This window comes from Strix aluco, chromosome 1, assembly GCF_031877795.1.
Source record: "Strix aluco isolate bStrAlu1 chromosome 1, bStrAlu1.hap1, whole genome shotgun sequence".
Taxonomy (NCBI): domain Eukaryota; kingdom Metazoa; phylum Chordata; class Aves; order Strigiformes; family Strigidae; genus Strix; species Strix aluco.
In genome coordinates this window covers 109,641,994-109,663,386 of record NC_133931.1, presented here as the reverse complement: position 1 = coordinate 109,663,386, position 21,393 = coordinate 109,641,994, and the positions used below count along the sequence as shown (strand labels likewise).

The window sequence follows — 21,393 nt, the reverse complement described above, 5'->3', positions numbered from 1 at the left end:
AGGACTTCAGGGTCCTTTGAAGCTTCAAGTGATGGAATGGCTGAAGAAATGGCAATGCCTTAACAAAATGCCTTAAAGATGATCTTGTAATATTGTTGGATATAAGAATTTAGCAGGCATGCAAGCCTTAATGCAGGTTCTGAGATCCTGTTGAAGTGGAGAATGTGCTCGAGTAATGCTGTTTGCCTGGGCGGTACGTGCTTTGGTACTATGAAAATATTTTGTGCTAACACCAATGCAGTATATCAGAAAAGACAACCCTGCTACAAGTGACTCCGCATGCCAGTTGGCAGTGAGTTTTCTGGATGTGGAAAGGTTCTAGCCCTGGGAAACCAAGACTGAGTTTCCTGGTGCTGAAGATGCCAGCACAGAATACTCCAATCATTTGCTGTGGGGACTGTCAACTGGGCTGCTCTCGGAGAGGACGCAGTAATTCAGTGACCAAATGTGTTCCCAGAGACTCCCAGTGTCCATCTTGGATAGAGTGTCAAGTGAGAGGAGTTTTCTTGCTATTCCCTTTTAATTTCTGTCACCTTTTCTGGAATTGTGCTGTCTGTAAGAGTCCTGAAGGCAAAGAGCATGAGAGGCCGCTGCACAGCATTAAGGAGTTAAGGTGAGAGTCGCAGCTCACTGGGACACTGTGAACAGAGAGAGAGTTCCAGTTTGCCAGGATCATAGGAAAGGCTGCTGATGTGTAAAGGTTTTTTTTAATTTTCAAGTTCATAATGGAAAGGTGTTGTAAATCTAGTAGTTAGTAGTGTAACCTGTCTCCCAGAAAAGCAGTTAATTTGTCTCTGACAGGAAATTTTTTTTTCTCTTCAGGTGGGGTCGTGCTGAGAACAGGAGAGCTAGGCTCAGTAGTTGCAGCTGACATACTGTTTTAGGAAGAGAACTACCTGAAGAATTTAGCATTAACTTTTAGAAACACTAAAAGAATACTCAAAATAAGCCCTAGGCAGGAGATAATAATGTAGGTCTACCTCACTGCCAAGTGGTAGGAAAATAAGGGACTTGGACAATCGAACTAATAAATCCTGTATTCCATGGGAGAGTGGCAATCAGAGGCCTGACAGTGCACCCCTCGGTCACTCTTGAGCAGAGCAGTGTGGAGAGCTGCTCAGAGAACAGCTGTCCCGTGGTTCAGGTCCTGCAAGCTGAAGGGTGGGTGTCTGTTCAACATGTTGATCTGAGGGTTGCTGACTCAGAGAGAGACGTTGCTGAGGTGAGTTAGTGTGGAGGTGCCAGGGAAGGGGAGAGAATGTGTTTGTCAAAGGTAAAGGCATAGAGTGACTGTTAATGCATGAATTCAGTTACAGTACTCCAAATTTTGGCCAGTACATTACACCAAGGTATAACTTTTTCTTTCACAGAATACCTGTTTGAATCAAACTTCATCCCTAGAAATTTCTTGAATGTGACGTTTGGCATCAATCTTTTAGCACATGATCTTACATTTGTAGATGTGCTGATGGCTCCTGAACAGAGCCAGGTGGAGTTACCACACAGCTAGGTAACAGACCTGTTAAAAGCACATGCACACTTAAATATCAAGAAAGTGATTGGCTAAAGTCGTTTCCTGTACTGTGTGGTGGAGGTCTTTCTGTAAGCAGCTGTACAAACAACATGCAGACCAAAGGACTGATAGAAACTGGGTGGGACATGCCCCATCTCAGGATATCGTGACACTGTTCTAGCCATCTTTTCCATGGGACTGTGAATGTTTAATTACTTTTTGTAGCTTAGAAATATAATTTAAACCAAACAATTACTTTGAAATTACTGTTACAGCAGAACCAGTGCAAATTAGTGTTGCCTAAGGCAAAAGCAAGGAGGGAGGATGTGTGGGCATTAGTGGCAATGTCCAGGAAGTAACAGATTAACACAGTCAAAGCAAATGCAATGAGTAACCTGTAGCTGCCTTCGCTTAACAGCCAGAGGCAGTGGTGCCTGGTTCTTTCATAATTGTTTGGAGGTGAAAATACTTGCCCAGTTTTGCCCAATATTTACGGTTATGGGGGAAGATGGCGAAGGGTAAGGGTGCTGAGGGGAATGCTGAATTCAAGGCTTCTCCCTGGGAGGCTGCCTCTGCTGCTTTCCATTTCTGCTAAATTTGTGATGCAGGAGCATAGGAGTGCTAGAATAGCTGAAGTCTCCTGCTTCCCCAGTTAGTGCTGTAATCCTTAGTGCTAGGTGAGATTAAATTCTGAACCCCCAAGCAGCTGGAAATGTGTCGTTCAAGCGCATCAGCACACATGTGAGTGATGTGATCTCTGCTCAGTGTTGCAGTCTGTCTTCCTGCAGCGTTTCTCAGTTACAGCTAAGAGGAATTCAGTCAAGGGTGACGACTCGGATAAGCAGCTTCTGAACATAGCCTAGAGCAGTACAGCAGAAGATTCAGTGGCTTGTCAAGCCTGCTGTGAAACTTTAAGAGGGAAAACGAAGTCATCACTGCCTGAATTTGGTATTTCAACAGTTCTTGCCAGTAGTTGTTCACCTTAAAGCCACTAAATGCATTCCTTCACACATTCAAGTTCAGCTGGAATTAGTTCAGCATCCCTATTGCTGTTAAGAATGAGATTTGCATGTTTAGCTCAAGGAAATAACCATCCTAATCATGATTATTGGGGGTTAGGATCGTTCCTTGGACAGGGTTATTGCTGTCCAAACTTCCCATGAATCAATTTAATTCAGAAGGGAGGGCTTGGTCCAGCCCCCTCAAGTCAGCCTTGCTTGGGGCAAGGCTTGATCAGGTTGCTCAGACCTTTGAGCAGAGTTGTGTCTGGGTGGAGGGAGGGCCCGTGGCCTCGCTGAGTGCCCAGCCTGTGTTTAACCACCACCAGCAGCAGCAGGCAGGCGCTCTGGCTCACCGGGGTTAGCAGAGGCAGGGCTTTGCCTAATCCTTGCTGTAATACTTGAGCTCCCCGTGGCCTCTTTGGATATAATGTCTGCCAGACGCCTGTCCTCAGGCTTGGCTATTAAATGTTGGAGAGCAGCTCGCGTCTGGAAGCTTATCCTACTGTGTCTGGCCCTACCAAACTGCTGTGCAGTGTCACGCTCTAAAGTTAGTACAAGGCCTCTAAGGTGACATCCTCATCCCTTTGTCTGTTTTGCCCTCCCTGAGATACTGCTGAGATAAGCCACCTTCTGTCTGCAAAAGAACTACCACTGTCAGGTTTATAGATGCCCTCGAAGTTTACAGAAGCAAACAAGGTAGCGTACAGCTCTCCTTCTCCTCTGGAAACAGTAGCTGTTTGGGACAGCACCTGATTGTGTGTAGGTTGGTTTGTTTCAAATCCCAAATACAAAAGTGGACCATTCAAGCCCCTTCACTCAAAGATAGCTCTGTCTTCCACAGCCATTCTACTTGTTTCAGGCCAACATTTATTTATTTAATTTCAGAACTGGCCTATCCTCATAGGCCTTGTGAGGTATATTTCTTAAAGCAGTAGTACCTGGTCAATGCCTTCCTGAATTTTCCTCAAATTAAGGTGGCAGCTGCAGCAAGATAGTCTCAAATGCTCCAGCTTGGTCTGCAGCACAGAGAGGGGATGGCTCTCCTGCTGTCTGTGCTTGCAGCATCAGCAGAATTGCATCCTCTCTCAATCCAGCCACTCTCAAAGGAGCTGCTATGACCTTTCTAAGACTTTATTTTGAAACTAAGAAATTCGAATCAGCTTTCTCACTTCTGTACCCACAAGTAAAACTACTTTCTACTTCTCTTTGTTTCAGCAGGGAGGTAGCTTCATGTATCTCAAATGGTAGACTCCAAGTTGTCAAGAGAAAAGGAATTTGATGAGGAGGTTAAACTCTTCACCTCATTTAGCATTTAAATGATAAAATTATAGGTTAGGAGAATACAACATGCTAGAGGTTTAATGCTCTAGTTTTCTAAATATGTATGTTAGACCACTGTTCATTTGGATGTTCTGAAAAAGAGTCAAGTCTTCATAAATATATGAAGACTCCCCCCCTCCCCTTCCAGGAGCCAATTAACACAAAGTGGGCCGGACACAGACTGCTGTAAGCATTAAACCATTTATTACTGTGACATCTGAAATTTAGTGTGAGTTTTGGCTTACACTAAATTAACTGCTCTTAGAAGTGTGCTTATGGTACAGCATCACTTAAATGAGCTACTACCAGTTTAAAACCAGTGTTGACAAAGGTGTAAGACTAGAAACAGTCCTAAATAAACAACACCAAAAAACCAAAAACATCACCTAGATGTCTTCAGTCAGCAGGCTCTGAGGCCCAACAAACTTACCCATAGTTTAAATGACATTTATTTGTAGTGTTTGGCTGTTCAACAGTCAGTTGGCAAAAGAAAAGAGGAAATTTATTTCAGTAGTAAAGGAAAAAAAAAAAATCTGTTGACAATTAACTGACCATTTAGCAGACTAGATTTCAAATCTCTTAGTTCTACTCCCTGCAGTTAGTGCATTCTTCTTAAAAGCAAAATATATTTTGACTATCCTGTTCAGAGCTACTGCATTTTATGTGAAAACAGTATTTAAAGGACAGATTTTATGTAAGGGTATACTCATCTGAGGACCCCTCTTGTGTTGCAACTTTGCCTGCACCCTTTTGCTGAAGCTGAGCTGTCCTGGGCAAATCTGTGTGACCCAGACCCCCCTCCTGCACTGTTACTAGATTTCAGCCTAGATCGCTTGCTGATCTCCATCAGGCACAATGTAGAAACAGATCAGGAGACAGGGCAGAGAAAAGGAAATTGGATAATATGGTGCTAAATATAATCTAGTTTATAGCTTGCACACACCCCAACCTTGTACCCCATTTTCTTAATTTATGAAGTATTTTTATCACACTGTACCAGCTATAGTGAAGTTATTCCCAATCAGCAGCTTTAAAATGCCATGATAAATCACTGCCCTGAGGGATATTAAAAAAAAAAAACCCATGTAGCTTCTGAATGTACTAGCAAACATGAAATAAACAATGAAAGCAATCTGAAGACAACTGTAAACAAAACAAAGCTACAAGAAGCAAGGATGCTGCTGCACTAATATGTTCCATCATCCTGTCTCAAACTTATAATGATTTGTATAAAAATAGAAGTGGGCAAATAGAAAAGCACAACTAAAGAAAAGTTCTTTCTCTGTCACTACAGAAACTAAAGACATATTCAACTCCACCAAAAAGGTTAAACACAGGGGCCTGACTTAATCTTTGACAACGGTTTGTTTCAAGCAGCCATCACACTTTCCCCCACAATTCCCCCCACCCCCCCCCTTTTTTTTTTTTAATAGAGACATCACTAAATTGTTGAAGTGAATGACAGGACCCACCAACATGATGTTGACCTGTCTCTGTGTTGCAACTTCAAACCATGGTACTTCCTTTCCTGCAAATGTAGTTGTACAGAAGGCACATGAATAACTGTTACAGAGAAGGGACTCAACTCCAAAACAAGAAAAATGACAAGTTTGCAGAGTAGTAAGTAGGAATAAAGATATCTTGGGGTAGGAAATGCCTTGAAAGTCACAAGAACTGTTTAACTGAGCTGTACCATTAGAAAAAGCTTTCCAGCAAGTCAAAACCATAAATATTTTTTTAATGCCATTAATCATCCTGATAAAATCATCACCAAGTGTCACTGTTCAGGTAGGGTACCTTCATAAATACATTCAAGAACATTTGTAAGCAAATACAAATTCAGGAATTTGACATCTGGCCAGTCTCCAACTTGTTTCTGCATTAGTTTCTCCATTAATTTGGTGATTTTGGACAGCATTCAAAGTTCAAGCACAGATCAATCCATTAAACAATGATTGGAAGAGACAGTAGGATATGTATTTCATGTGATTTTTTTTATAATACTGTCTACACTAACAAAATAGAATAACTAATTCTTTCAAGATCAGAAAAATATTCCAAGCTGTAGTATTACAGCATATGACAGTCTGTAAACAAAAGCAGCATCATTTCACTCATGATCTTGTGCAGTTGCTTCTTCTTTCTGTTCACATGCTGCTTCATCATCTGCTTTCACCAGGGTAGTGGTTAACGAGCTCTCAATACTGTTTAAGAGCACCTTTGTTTCTTGGTTATCCAGATCAGTTCCTAGTGTTGTTTTTGAAGAAATTTCATTAGGAAAAGCAAAAGAAGGTAATGATGGAACTGAAGGCAGTAGGTTGTCCAACTCGGGCTGCTTGACTGAGCCTTCAGAATACATGGTTACATCTTCAGGGTCCAAAGCTGGGGCATTGTCTGGAAAGTGGAAGTAAGTTTGTAAAAAACCCAGAAACTGTCAGACTAACAGTGCCTCTAGATACCATATGTCTAGAAAAGTCAGCTTGAATGAGATGCCACATACAGACAGACACATAACCAGATTCACAACTGTCAAGTACATGGGCTGTGTTTATTCAGTTCTCCCCAAATCCAGAAAACCTGATGGTGCAAGCAGGTTTTTAAGAGACCATGAACCATGTGGTCTGCTGTATTCTTATGCTAGAGATGTTTTATTTTGTGTTACAACTCTTAGTCACCCCACCTTTTAAAAGGGAAAGGCATCCATAATGTGAAGATTATCTTTTTTAAATAGACAAGTCACTATTAAGATGACTGCAATTTTGTTTTCACTTTACAACTGTGAAGACAAGCCTGTGGTACAAAAGTTCGTTTACACTGATTTTAGAAATACCTACTTTTAAGGTCAATTTAAATTTGAATCATCAACATTTTCATTTAAAGAAAAAGACACACATTCCAAAGTCTTATAAAAAAGCCCATCAGGTTTTTTTGTCCACTTCTACACCTGATTTCTGCTATTTTTTCCATCTCATTTTAGCCAATCCCCTTTCTGATTTTTCTTAAAATTGGCTTATTTCCAAAAAGCATGATATTGTTGAGCAGGCACAAGTTGATGCCACTCCAGAAATCAGGTCAAAGGCCTAAAGGAAATCTTGAATACACTTACCAAAATAAGCAGAAGCGTCATTGTTCAACATTAACTTTTCAGTGCCTTCTAAAACATCTGCTGCTGGCATGTTGAAGGAGGCAGATGAAGACATGCTGGACACTTTTGTTAAGTTAGTGAGTTCAGGAAATGAAATACCAGACATATCTAGAAATCCTGAAGGAGAAAGCAAATATTACAGTACTGTTTTAGATATAACACAAAATTCTAGTTTCAAAAAGCTATGTTACATCCAGACTGAAGTCAGTGAAGTCCCCTCCCTGCAAATAAATTTAACCTAAATGTTAGCTGACATCGGTGGAAAGACTTCTGCTGAATGTTAAGCTCCGTCAGGTTCACAGTACCCAAATTCTACAGCTCTAAAATCCAGTGAAGTCAAAAACTTCAAGGAAAACCAACCACAAATGCTCACAGTTCTGCATTTAAGTCTCAAACTTGTTTAAGACCTTCTTCATTTATTTAGATGTCCTCTAAAGAATTGCTGAAAAAAGCACCTAAGAAAATGTACCTGGATCCATAACTCTCTGGAGAGGGGGAGGAGGAGAAAGGGAGCTTTCTAGTGAATGACCACTCATTTCTTGATCTGTGGAATGATCCAAGTTCATAACTACTTCAGAGTTGTCACTCTCAGAAGTGGGTGCCAATAACAGAGTCTGGAATAACACAATAGGAAGGAAAAGCATCTTTTTATATTGAAAGCTTCACCTGAAGATAAATTTCCTATGAAAGCATTCACCCTCAGTCTCCAAGTACACCAATTCAGAGAGAACCTGTGATGCTGAAACTGATAGTCAAACCACTGATGAGGACATGTTCCAATGTAGCCTTTTAAAGCCAGTATGTTCTTAGAAGAACAGTCCATACTTAATTCTTGTAGGTGTATTTTATTTCCTAGTGAGCAGGGTGTTCTTCTAATGTGATTCTCATTGACCGATACAGCTGAAGTACACAAGTCTTCAAACTAGGAAGAAAATATCTGGCAAAAATTTCCATCAGCCAACACTGGTGATCTGTCATCTGCTCAGCATCATCTGCTCAGCATCATCTGCTCAGCATCATCTGCTCAGCATCATCTGCTCTCACCTTCCTTCCACCTAACTCCAGTTCATTCAAGCAAAGTTCTATGCTGTGCTCAAATACACTGTATTATGAGTGTTCCAACAAGTAGAAAATTTTGAAACTCCAGAGGACATGCCAGAGTTGTGAACGTATTTCTAACATACCTCTGTGTAACCATTAGTAGATGGTACAGGAGTTCCAGCTTCTGGTAGGGGTGAGGGTGGCTTGCTTTCTGGCTTTTTCTTTGATATTATAGACTGTGTTGGAATTCTGTGCAAATAGCCATATCCAATACCACATCCTAAACTGTATGAGAAAAGTAAAACAAGACTTAAAAAAAAGCGTTCTTAACAAAACTAGTAGCATTTTAAATTTTGACTTTTGAAAACAATAAGTTTCAGTCTTTATAGCAAGAAATACCTACCTGCAAAAATCATTTCACTCATAGTACTCAAGGAACACTCTGCAATTGACATTTAAACATACATAGCTTAGCTTTCAGCTGATTATATCTTTACAAATATATAATCTGATTTGATGTGGATTTTTTCTTGCTTTAACTGAATGACTACAAGAATGTAGCTAGTGAATCTGCTACTGGGGAAGTCAACACAGGTTTTGCCACTGGTTTCAACTCAGGATTAGATCCAGAACATGCCTAATACCTAGCTCTAAGCTAGCTTTTTTTTATGGAAAGATGAACAGTTTTGGGTGACAAGTGTAAGGAAACAAGGCTTAACTTGAAAACAACAAGCTGTAATCAATAGTAATAATACTTTTAACAGGAGCTCATTTACAGTGAGTGTATAACCTGTCATCAGCCAGTGACTGTCTGGAGATCAGTACCTTCCTTCTCCACCCCAAGCTCCATTGGGAGTCACAACTACCTCTCGAATGGAATCTGTTTCAGTGCTATAAACCATCAGCTTCAGCGGCTTCCCCTCATGGGATTCAATCAGTGAAAAGAAATCCTCTGACTAAGGAAAAAAAGAGAGTAGTAGTTAAACTCAAATGTGCAAGACGAGCTGAAAGCAAGTTTGCATTTTACATAGTTATTTACTTCAACATGAGATATTAAAAACCGAGTGACAGACTAAAACTCACTAGTGTAGTTTGAACTTTAGGGGCAACTTTTGTTTTATTACCACATTAAAAAAAAAAAGATTATGTTTACCTTAACCATAAAGCATCTGTTAATCATCAACTTTCTCAAAACTCCCAAACACTATCCCCATACATTTGACTTACACACAATTAGATTTATAAAATACCAAACCATACAACATGCACTTGGCAAGCATGAAGACAAATGTTACTCGAAGGAACAGGCACCCTACCTCCTGAAGAATCTGATCAGATCCAACTATGTAGTCAGTGTACGGCTGGAGACCAGCGAGAGCTGCAGGAGACGCAGGTTCAACATCCTGCGAAAGAATGGTATGTGTTATCTGCACTTGCAGCAGGATACGCTACCCCAAAATCAAAAAGGAAAACTCACTCCAAAACCAACAGACGGAAAGAACATTTTGTTTATGGGACAAAATAGAAGTCCTTGAACAGTCTACATCTAGGTGCAACATCTTGTAAAACATGCTGAGTAAGAAAGACCAGATGCTACCAATTCAACATGAGACACTCTGAAAGTGTCGAGAAGTTGCATTTATTTAAACAACCAGAATTGTAACAAACAGTCTTTCCTATTCAGTTCTACTCTTTCAGCTCTGCCTCTTAATTTTAAAATAATTTTTTGGTGCTTTTTGTAACATTACTAGTTTAATGAAGTTTAACCAACACAGACACATCAATCAGACCAGAATCTTTTTGCTTTTGCCATTGATGAGGTTCAACATAAGACAAAAAAGCCTTCTCCCCATCACACACTATTTGGTCCAGTGGGAATGGAGTTAATTTTTTTCATAGTGACAGGCAACACAGTCACCCACTGCTTGTCCCTATTCAAAGGGCTCAGACAAACCTTCAAGACTGTGTTCCCTTCTGTGTGAATTCAGCATTGTACTTCTACATACAAGTGACTTATAAACATTATACTTTAAAACAAGGTTGTATGAACACTATCGAGCACCAAAGAATTCTCTCTCACCAAAACATGCCACACATGTTCATTGGCTCCCTGGAAACTGCAGAACCTCACGCTGGCTCCAAGAAGACCTTGTCCTCCCCACATGTTACTGGGGATCACCTCCACCTCTCTTATTTTCATTGTTTTGATATTATACACCTCAAGCTTCACTGCTTTTTCAGCATTTGCCTTCAGCAGATCTTTCAACATATTGTTTTCTTTATTCTGTAGAGCACAGAAAGAGATACACGATTAACATTATTTCTAGTTGCACCTATAACACAGATGTCACGCTTGTGGCGGAATTTGAATACAAAGAACTAAAACCATCGAAGCTTAGGCTCTGTGTTTCATGATCAGTCCCAGTAGTTCGATTTTCTTTTAGTAGAAAGAAGTCAGTACTGTCAGCTCAAGTCCCTTTTACATAAGTACTTACTGTTTCATCATTTACATTCCTGTTCTCAGCAATGATGCCTAACAATAAGCAGCAACATTTTTTCAAGCCTCTGATCCCAGTCCTTATCCAATAACCCTTCAAAGTCATTGCAAATTGACTGAAAGGACAGACCCTGGGAGCCGCTTAGAGAACTATCATTATTTCTGTCATGTTAAAAAAATAAGTGATCTTCCACCAAAAGATCATTTTTGATGATTTACCATTATAATTATCACTTCCAGAAAGACACCTCCACTAATAAAAGCAAGACAAACTTAATGAATTCAGGTTGTATGTAGCCAGAGCGAAGCACTCAGCCAAAGCTGTGAGCTCTTTAAACAAACAAACAAACAAACAAAAACCAAAACCCAAACCAAAGTCAATATACAGCAACTCTGTTCCCAGTCTTAAGGTATAAGCAGACAGCCTATGATTCTTTTTCATGTTTTATCAAATGTTGAAACAAATTTGTTTAAACAAATGTTGAGCTCTTACCATTGACTCACCAATTCAGTATTCACCTTGTGGCAGAAAATATGGATGCATGAGTAATATCATAAAAATTGTGTTAATCTGTTAAGTTAAAGTGACTAAATGCATAAATAAGCCTCTTTCCTCAAATTTGGATCCACAGAGAGGAGACTTTAACACCACCACGTTTTACTTTACCTTTTTAATGCCATATACAATGTCCAATATGAAAAGCTTTCGTTACTGCAACAGCTTTGGCCTCTACCTTTTATCATTACAATAACCATATTTTATGCAGGGGAAAAAAAACAAACAAACAAACAAAACCCAATAAAATCATCTGAGGCTTACAAGCCTAGTGTGTCCTATGGCAATGATGAAATCAAAGAAAGGTTCCAGTCCTCCTTGTTGAGCTGGGGAGTTTTCCTGAACCTGCAAAACATACATTTTATTTTTATTATACATTGATCTCTAGTTACATAAAGTGATAGTGTTAATCTTTACACTTGATTCAGTATTTACTTTTGTGTTGAACCAGAGATGAGATACCAAATGACTTGGGAAGCAGCCTGCAATTGTGAACTTAGTTTTATAAAACTATGAACAACAGGTATCCAAATTAAGCTGTAAAAAACAGGTTTTGAACCCCATACAAGACACAAATATTGTGATTCAGAAGGCATAGCATGGAATTATTAAATACTGAAGACTCTGGAGAAGGGCTTAGTTTTCAAAATGCTGCTTCAGGATTTTCTTCCATGCTACTAATAGCCTAAGTACATCGAGAGTCCCCAATTACATCACAGCCATTTTTTACATAAACACAATTTACAGCACATCAGAATAGGAACACTTAAGAGAGTATGCCACAAATGCATGGCTAACCACAAGTACTGGCCAAGAAGATTGCCATCACTTACAAAAGATTCATAAGAAATAAGAGTTGCAACATCTCAATTTCACTATAAGTAAGTTATTGTAAAACAGATGTAATAAATATTGAGAATACCTATTAAAATACATCCACACCAGGGTAAAACCCACCAAGAGTTACACAGAACTTAAGAGACGCAGAACATACCCAAAGTATACTAACAAAGCAACATGACATTAAAGGGAACCATCGCAAACGTGCTAACAGTTTGCACAGCTTCTAACTCTACTTCTGGTTAACTCAGCAGCACAGTCCTTAACCTGCAATATATTTGACTCCTGAAAGCCACCCCACAATTTAAGTGCTAAGTTACAACCCATGCATCATCTAAACTAAGAAGTTCATGGCTAGCAAAGTTAAAACTGCTACATCTTACACTTGGTCTTGTGTTAACAAACTGATATATTTATTTTTTAAACAGATAAATCTGTATCAGTGTCGGGGCTTTTGCTGACATAACTGCCTGTACAAGTTATAAAATATACATCAGTAATAGCATGGTTACTCCAGCAAAAGCTTTTAGAGCAAAAAAAGAAATCATGCTTTATTATTAAACAGTCAAGACTGACCACTGTAACCTCAACCGGAGTAGGAAGTATTAACTTTCATCGCAACCCTAAATTGCATCAAAAGCAAACAGCCAGCTTATAATGAACCAAAGGTTAAAAAGGTTAAAAAAAGTTTACTCTAAATCCTAATCTAAATAGCATGAAAGAAACCTTACAATGAAACTACACATAACACAGTGTCAAGGCTGAAAATGTACACAAAAAAAAGTACATGGAAGTTATTACGGAGCTCGTAACATTGTTGTTCAGATATCTAAGAGCCATACAGATTCCCTCATGGAGCTGTAAGTTGCAAAAAAATCCTGCAGTATTTGGTTTTCAAAATGACATCATATGAAAAGTTGCATGAATTACTTGGAGAGAAAAAAAAATTACTTTGTCTTCTACATACTGCAGATCAGCAAAATCATCCTTCAGTACAGAAAACTGAGCCGTATCCTGCACTTGACGTAACAGGAGGAGGCACTGCATGACCAACAGTCATTTCTGATGGAGTTTTAACTCCGTTAAGGAGACTGACAAAAGCACATTACGTAACAACGCTGGTACCCTAAACGCATCTTGTGACAGAGAAACACAAGCTGCTGATGAAGTGGAAAGCAGCATGTGGCAACAACGTTTCCAACTCTTATTTCAGGGAGGAAGACGACCAACTAAATGAAATGATAACTTATGCAACAACTGGTATCTGCAATACCTCCGCCTATTTTTAAGCTCCAAGACATTCATTTAAACCAACGTGCGTGCAAAAAATTTGCCAGACGGAGGAGTTACAACAAATCTGCATCTACATACGGCGCCTGTGAGAAGTAGCCCCTCAAGAAAATACTGGCTGGAGCAGGAATTAACCCCCAGCCAAGATGCTCTAAGATCCGCAGAGAGATTAATCAAATCTTCTTCAAGTGAAGGGAATTTGGAGGGAAGCAGGCAGGGAGGGCTATACCACTCTTAAACTATTTACAATTCCTCGGAAGACGCGCAAAAGGCTCCCCTCGGCTGTCCGGCAGCCAAGACATCGCGCGTCGAGGTTCCGAGCCCGGTGAAGCCGCCGGGGCGAGTGCCCACTGCCCGCCGGGCGCGGTGCGGCCACTCCTCCCTGCCGTCGTGGCAGTTCCCTGGAAGGAGCCATCAGGTGGTGGCCAGGGAGCCCGGGGCCGACAGGCCCGCCGCCCCGAGCCCGCCGCGCTCTCCCGCCACGTGCTCGGCCTCCCCGAGCCGCCACAGGCAGGACAGGGGGAAGCGGGACCCCGCGCCCCGGCGGACTTGGCCCCAGGACCCGCCGCCCCTCACGGGCCCCCCCACCCTCCTCCCCACGAAATCACCCTCGCGGGCCGGTCGGCGGCCACCTCACCCCGTGTACGTGGAAGCCCTCGGCACCGCCGTCGGGAGCCTCGGAGCTCGAGCCCAGCCCCATGCCCACCGCCGCGGGACGGGACGGGACGGGACGGGACGGAGCGCTCAGGCAGCAGCGGCGGCAACAAGCATCGCCCTCGCGCCGCGCCCTCAGCGGACGGCGTCGCAGGCCTGAGCAAGCGAGCGCCGAGCGCAGCGCCCGCGCACGGCGGGAGGAGATGGGAGCCGGGCTCCATTCTGCTCCCTGCCGGCCCGGCGGGGCGCGTGACGCCGCCATGCCCCCAGCGACGGGGGAGGGGCGGGGGAAGCGAGGCGTGGCTGCGGGAGGGCGGGGCGCGAGCCGCGGGGGCTCTCCACGGGCGCTGGGCGGGAAACGGCGGAGCGGCCTCTGGGGTTAGCGATGAGGGGTCGCTGAGCCTTGCTGGGGCTCGGCTGCCCCGCTGAGCCACCGAGTCACAGCTCTGAGCCGCGCTGCGGCTGCCCCCCGCCTCCTCGGAGGTAGGCAGAGACCGAGGCGCCGCTCCCGGGCAGGGAAGGCCGGCAGTCGGGTGGGCCCCCGGCCTGCCCCCGGCCTGCCCCCGACCTGCCCTCGGCCGCCTCGACCTGCTTCTGTTTGAAATGCTGAGCGGGATGCTGCCTGCTGAGCCGGGGCAGCCCCTCCAGCAGCCAGCGTGCAGCGAACGGCAGTGTAGGTCTCAGAGCCTGTTTGTTTTGGGTTTTTTTTGGCAGAAACAGACTCACTTATAAATTGATTTCTTTTTCACTTGTATTTTTACAAATCTCTGAAAAAAATTGTTCTCATTCTAACGGCCTTTAAAAAATTATACTTCTGTTACTGTAATCCAGAAAGAGATTATTATTTTTTACCAATATCTACTTTGCACATTTCAAAAGAGCAAGTGTTTCTGTTCCGTTCCTCCCTGTAGGTATATTTTATGTATTGTGCTCAAGAAAATATTTCCACCAGCGGAGACAGTGCAGCATTAGAGCTGAAGAAGCAAATTAATGGGCCAGTATTGTTGTTTTTCAAGACGTAGGGAGCCTTGTGTTTAGATAATTATTAAGAAGTGGTGATATTTCCATTCCCCTGGAATTTCATATCTGCTCCGCTATGTTCTACTTAGGATGAATTCTTCTGATTCTGCCTTTAACTCATTAACAGAAAAGTTGCTAAAGTTTTCAGAGTAACAGTAATAATTTGAAGCATTACTATATTGATAAAGTGCCAGTTTTATTTCCTGCATGAGTACTTTCATTCCAGTCTAAAAGCATTCATTTTACTAAAACTGGTAGTTACTGCTCTCACCTCCGAAATGTCATTTTTCCAAAGGATCCATCACATAAGTTCTGTGGTCCAAGTGTGATGCATAAAGCCAGAATAGAAAAAAGCCTGCTTTCTCTGTCCTCTGCCTTTGCTTCCCAGTGAAATTCTTAAATTCCCTGTCACTTCAATAGCAATTTATGCTTGAAAGCCATAAACACTGGCTCGTTTTTCTCCAGGGAAAGACCGGGATATTCTCAGGAGCCCTTTTAATTAACTTTTTTCCAGTGTTATCTCTAAGCTGTGATTGCAGGTCCGTGCATCGCATTCATTGAGCATATGGTAGAATATGGTAGAAGTGTTGTCTGAAAAGCGAATTCGTCGCCCGGTGTGCAATAGGTCAATAATCACACACACTCAGGAGAGACATTGCTTATTTATTTTAGGGTTGCGCAAGCCTAGGTGCTCGGTGGTTTCCCACAAATCAAGCACACCAACGGGACTTTTCGTGCTATATTTATACAGAAAACTTGCAGAGTTAGTAATTTTCCAAGTCCATCCTCTCTATGATGACTGGTTAGTAATTTACATACAATTATAATACTGCTGACACAATACTTCTACGCATGCTCAGGGAAAGGGTCTTCTTGACCTATAGGTGTGATTTTTATTATTATAATGAGGGTAGTTCAGCTAAGGATACGTGGACCTTGAGTTTGCTTGCCAAGTTGGCAATGTGCCCTCTGCAAGGTCTGGTTGCTCCAGGATGTCCTTGCTCAAAGGTGGCTACCTACTTGTTCTTCTGATTAGGGATGCCTTTGGCTTTAACATATACAAAGAACATCCTTCTTGACCTAAGCATAATATTGTTACATTGTTCTAAAAGTTTAACCTTCAACAGAAGTGCATGTAAGAATTCAGAAAAAATAAAATTATGCCAAACATTTTTGTGTGTTTCCTGCTGTTTGGGAACCTTATCACATAATTATAGTTTTTCTTAAATTCCTTTTCTTCAGAACGTCTTTTATAACAGGTGTGCCAATGAAAAACTGCAGTGTTGGCCATGTAATTGTATTTCTACAAGTAATAGAAATAAGAAATCTTTCTTCAGACATAGGTGCCAGAGCAGAGAGTCTGATCCCAGTATAAAATGAGTACCCCGGAAATATAAGACCATAGCAAAAAAAGTGGACTGGAAAGTACCAAATAACTTATTTTTAAAAAATGATTCTAGTAGAGATCTGAAGTCTGCAAGCTTCTGTCAACAAAGTAATAGAAACTATAACAAATAATATAATAAATAATTGTTTTAGTAGATACCTGAGTATTATATTCTTGGGAAGAGTCAGTGTGGCTCTTACAAAGGGATGTCCTGTCTCACACATCTGTTGGAGTTCCTAAAGGTGTTAACAGACAGAAAGGAGTGATCTGGTTGCTTAGATTTCAAAAAGTCCCTTATCAAATCTTTATCAAGGGCTTTTAAGGGAACTAAGCAGCAACACCATAAGTAAAATATTTTTATTTTGGTGAGTGGTTAAAAGATAAGAAATAGATGATAGGAGTGAGTGATCGTTGCGTGGAAAGATCATCCAAAGAGTTATCCAGAAAACCCGTTTAGACCCTGCTTTTCTTCATATTCTAAAAGTCCTGGAAAAAGAGATAAACAGTGAGATGACAAAGTGTACTGATGTCATGGAATTATTCAGAATAGCAAAACTAAGGATCAACTGAAGAACTGCAGAAGGATCTTAAAAGATTAGGTGGTCAATAAAACCAGAGTTATAATCAAGTGCTGATAAGCATAAAATGATACATGTGGGGAAAAATCCTGACTAATTCCACACGTGAAACAGAGGGCTCTCAGCTCTTTGGCAACAGTCTGAAGTGAGATCTAGAGGTTACAAAGTGTCATTTCAGAAATCACAAATAACCAAAAAGCAAATCCGTTATTGAGAACTATGAGGAAAACAATGGAGACTAACAAGAGAGGACATTGTTGAATTACTGTATAAACTCACAGTTTTCCCACATCTTGTCCTCCCTTTAAAAGAAAATAAAAAATAGCAGAAATAGGAAATCTTGAAAAAGGGCAGCAGCAATGATTAAAGGTCTCACTAGTTACCATATAGGGAATGATTAAGTAAACCAGGGCTTTTTCATTTGAAAGAGACAGTTGAAGAGAGGATGTGCTGTAAACTCATTTGTGATATGGAAAGGGTAGTCAGGAATTGAGTGTTTGCTCTCTTTCAATTTAATAACAAGGGAGGGAACTGTTGAGAAATTATGAGGGCGCACATTCAAAGTAAGCAAAAGGAGGTGATTTTTCACTTAACAGTTGAGTTCTGCAGCTCCCTACTGTGCTGTGAGACTGTGATGCCAAGAGTTTATTTAGAAGGAGGCAGTGGGCAAGTTCATGGAAGAAAAAGCTGGGGAGGGCCAGTAAGTACACAGAAACCAGTACAACGAAAGATATTTTCTGAGCTGAAGCCATCTGAAGGCCGGGAGGCTGTTTGAGGCAAGTATGCTTTACATGTGTCATAATCTCAGTCTCTAAAGCTCTTGCTTTAGAGCAGCTGTTGCAGGTTGAGAGCGGGCGAGATGTAGCTTTGGTCTGACTCAACACAGCTGTTCTTAATGCTCATAGCTCGTTATTTCTTGCTATTCAACAGAGTTTACAAAGCTATGAAGGAACATGCATGTACTGAAAGTAGTTTATTGTGATAGAGCATGGAAAAGAAACAAACTACCTGGCTAGACTGTGGCTCTGAGTTCATTTATACAAATAACTTTTTAAGTAATTGCTAATAACATCTGGATCAACCATCCATCTGCAATGTCTCTGCTGGTCAAATACAAGGTGCTATCTTACAGTTAGGAAAAGCCAGAAAGAACCATTCTGATGTGTTATTGTGTTGCCTTTTGGAATTTATGCACACAAAAGGTGTCAAAATATAGGTAAGGGGGTTTTTCCCCTGTACTTTTACATATTATATACTCTGCAATAGTACACCGAATTTTGCAATACATTAGTCCAGTGTTTCATTCATTTATCCAGGTTAAATTAGGAGTTGTAGAACAAAGGAAATCTAGGGGTGATTTGATAAATATAGGTATGTTTTAAGTAATATTTTGTCTAATTTGCTAAATAAACTAGTATCAAAAGTAGTGCTGCTGTCACTAGAATTACTGAAAAAAAATCTAATCTTCCCTGGACAACTCTTTTGCAACACATTTTGGTTTATTTAGAAAAATACTTTAGCTCGCGTTTATTCAACACTTAAGCAGTACTTGTATATTCAATTTGTTAACTTATTTGAAGCTCAGAGACTTCACTAAATTGTTAAACAACAGCATTGCATAGCAGAATTCATCGTGATCACATTATGGTATTCTTATGTAGAGAAATCAAGTTTTATTTTCATGTAGCTACCTTGAAGATGATTCTGTGCTACACTAAAGGTTTATTTTGACTAGTTGCATGGGTGTTTCTAGAACATCAGCACAAGAGTATTTCAGACACTAGAGGAGAATACTAACTAGTAGCTATTTCTTCTTTTAGAGGTAATAAATTTTAGGAATACAAGGATCCTAAAAGACACAGAACACTTGCAGCTCACATGGGAGCAACCTGAGGTTCAGCAGCAGTTGGACTGAGCTGAAGTCCCGTACAAGGTAATGGGAGGTTTGCAGTCTGTATCAGTGAAGACCTGTATATTATTTTTCAGTGTGCCTTTGTGCAAAAATAATTAATATTTAAAAGATATAATTTCTAAAGGAGAAAAGCTTACTAATTTACTTTCCTATCTGGCAAATGCTGAACAATTTTTATTTCAGTAACACAATCTGAGAAGCTACCTACATGTGTGTTTCAAGGAATAGGAGGCTTGTTTCATTTGACTGTCATTACATGACTTTTCAAAATTTAACACATTTAGTACATTTTTATTTGAATATTTGTTTCTAAATTGTGAAGCTGGTTTAAAGCTGGAAAACAAAAGAAACAGGAAAAATACAGGGACTAATGAATCATATTATGCCGGAATGTTTTTATGGCGAATGAATAAAAATGATGAAGGACTTGACAGAATGCTGCAAATGTCTCCTGGATCTGGAGAAGTAGTGTGTAAATGGTATTTCATCCACAACAAGGCAGAATTTCTCACTATTTAAAAAGCTAAATGAGATCATCAGATTTTTAACCAAATATAAGAAAATATAAATATGCAAAAACTAATGTATACTGTACCTAAGATTATAATTATCTAGATTACATTTCTTGTTTACTACAAAATCTGAGAAAAGTCTTTTGTTTTTTTAGTGGATATTTCTACATTAATCCAAAACGCTTTTTCTAGTGAGGAAGAATGTGTTTTTTCTCTACAGTGGGAAAATAAAATAATGGTTGGGGGTAAAACTTTCATCAGGTTTACTTACATTTGGTTGTAACTTTGGAACCACTTTGATGTAATTATATGCCAGAGGCAAGGAGTCTGGAATTAAAAGGCTTTCTGAACAGGTCTTACAGACTACTCTACTAAGAGGCAAATCCTGACCTACTGAATTTCAAGCCTCTTCTTCCTGTGTTTCTTTCTGTGATTCTTCTTTCCTCCTGAATTGTGTCATACAGGAAAGAGTCTGCATTTAAAAGAGTTTCTGAAAATATACAAGAAGAGGACTGTCTGGTCATGTCTCTGACACTGTACAAAGGTTACCTACCTGCATGTTGATATCATCAACTGGTGGATGAAAACTGTTGTCAAATTTCTTAGTAAATACTTTTTGAAATCTTACTTTTTAAATTTTATTCTGTTAATTGTGTATTAGTGAAAGTAGGATTGTATTATTGTTAGCAAATGGCTAAGAGTTATTTTTTAGGCATTCTCCAAAATACTTTGTCAACAAAGGATTTTTCTTTCATAATAATGTCAGTACATGATAAAAAACAGCTAATTGGTAATGCAAGGTTAAGAACATAACAATTGGCAGGTCATTAGAAATATATTCTGATTGTTACAGGTCTTCAAACCACTAGAAATAATGCAGTGTTACGACATTTTCACACAATGATATCTATAGAAGGTCTTTGTTTTTGCAGATACTGAATTTTGAAAGAAATGTCATTTGTTATTCATGGTAATGGAGCAAAAACAATGTAATATGGATCTGACAGATTCTGCAGAGTAGTGTAAACTTTAACTGCTTGTTTTTCAAAGCTCTTTGTATGCTTAGCAATTACAGCTTGCTTGCAGTATCAGTCTTTTCTAAAGTTTCCTGTGTAAATGAAAGTTGATATATGAAATGCATGCTGACCATTAAAATATGTTTAGATATACAGATATAGTATAAAAAGCTGCATCTGAGTTAGTCATAGGTTCCTTTTTTTCAATCAGTGGGGAAAAAGAGGCACTTCTCAGTGGAAGCTCTTATAATTAAGGATTTCTTATCATCATTGTACAAGTAATTGTTCAGTATTGCAGAAGAATTGCGTAGTGTGAATAAAGATCTTTGGCCTCTTTCAGGACTGTTTTCTGTAGAACTCATCAGGAATTATAAAGGGGTAAACATTCAAATTCAGAATTTCAAAGGAGGAAATGTTTTTAAATATTAACTGTCTGAACTCAGTAAACTTCAGAAGCGAGCTTGAAATTCAGAGGAAATTCTATGAATGAGTTTAATTAGTTAAAAAAATCAAGAATAATGAAAAATGTTAATGGAAGATTAGTTCTTTGTTCATTATCAATACAAAATATTTGTGTAATGATACGCCTATAATAAATTTTAAGATTATCAAAGAAGTTGACCCTAAACAAGCAGTAACATTTTGGTCAAAATAATTGGAAATATGAACTAAGCATTACTGAGGACAGATTACAGAAATTCATTATTCAAAAATAAGAGGAAAACCATCTAGTAGATCAAACCTCTTTACACTGCATTTTTTTAAGGAGATTAATTTCATCTTGAATTTGTGCAGATGATTTACAGGACCTTTATTGTCCTGAAAAAGTGGTTTTGTCCATCTCTTAAAGATGCTGAACTTACTTCAAAAGATGCATTTTATTGCTCTATCTGTTTTGAAAAAAGTAAACTTGACTTTGAGTTCGAAACTACTTGATGGCAGTATTATTGTCCTTGGTGGAATAGTGCTTATTTGGGTGGTGTTCAGGTCAACATTAAGATGTCTGTATAATGCCTACAGTCCTAATTCTTTTGCTTAAACACAGGTGTTCAGCTGAGATGCTTTAGGGTACTTGAGAAATCTGAACCAGACTGTTAGTTGTTACACACGA

The 21,393-nt window shown here is 40.0% G+C and overlaps 1 protein-coding gene across 1 annotated transcript; it reads right to left on the bottom strand.

Moving 5' to 3' along the window:
- Nucleotides 1–4,016: 4,016 nt before the first annotated feature.
- GORASP1 (golgi reassembly stacking protein 1) lies at nucleotides 4,017–13,988 on the bottom strand. Its single transcript, XM_074830902.1, has 9 exons — nucleotides 13,841–13,988; nucleotides 11,338–11,418; nucleotides 10,101–10,304; nucleotides 9,337–9,423; nucleotides 8,846–8,976; nucleotides 8,164–8,305; nucleotides 7,449–7,593; nucleotides 6,941–7,096; nucleotides 4,017–6,228 (listed from the first exon to the last, which is right to left on the bottom strand). Exons 1-9 carry the CDS (start codon nucleotides 13,901–13,903, stop codon nucleotides 5,945–5,947), a joined length of 1,293 nt encoding a protein of 430 aa, XP_074687003.1. The 5' UTR covers nucleotides 13,904–13,988; the 3' UTR covers nucleotides 4,017–5,944.
- Between the last annotated feature and the right edge of the window lie 7,405 nt (nucleotides 13,989–21,393).

Coding starts and splice junctions, on each gene's coding strand:
- GORASP1 (XM_074830902.1), bottom strand. CDS start 13,903: ATGGGGCTGGGCTCGAGCTCCGAGGCTCCCGACGGCGGTGCCGAGGGC. Junction 10,305..11,337: donor CCATAGGACACACTAGGCTT/GTAAGCCTCAGA, acceptor TGTGCTCTACAG/AATAAAGAAAACAATATGTT. Junction 8,977..9,336: donor CTGATCAGATTCTTCAGGAG/GTAGGGTGCCTG, acceptor TTTTTTCCTTAG/TCAGAGGATTTCTTTTCACT.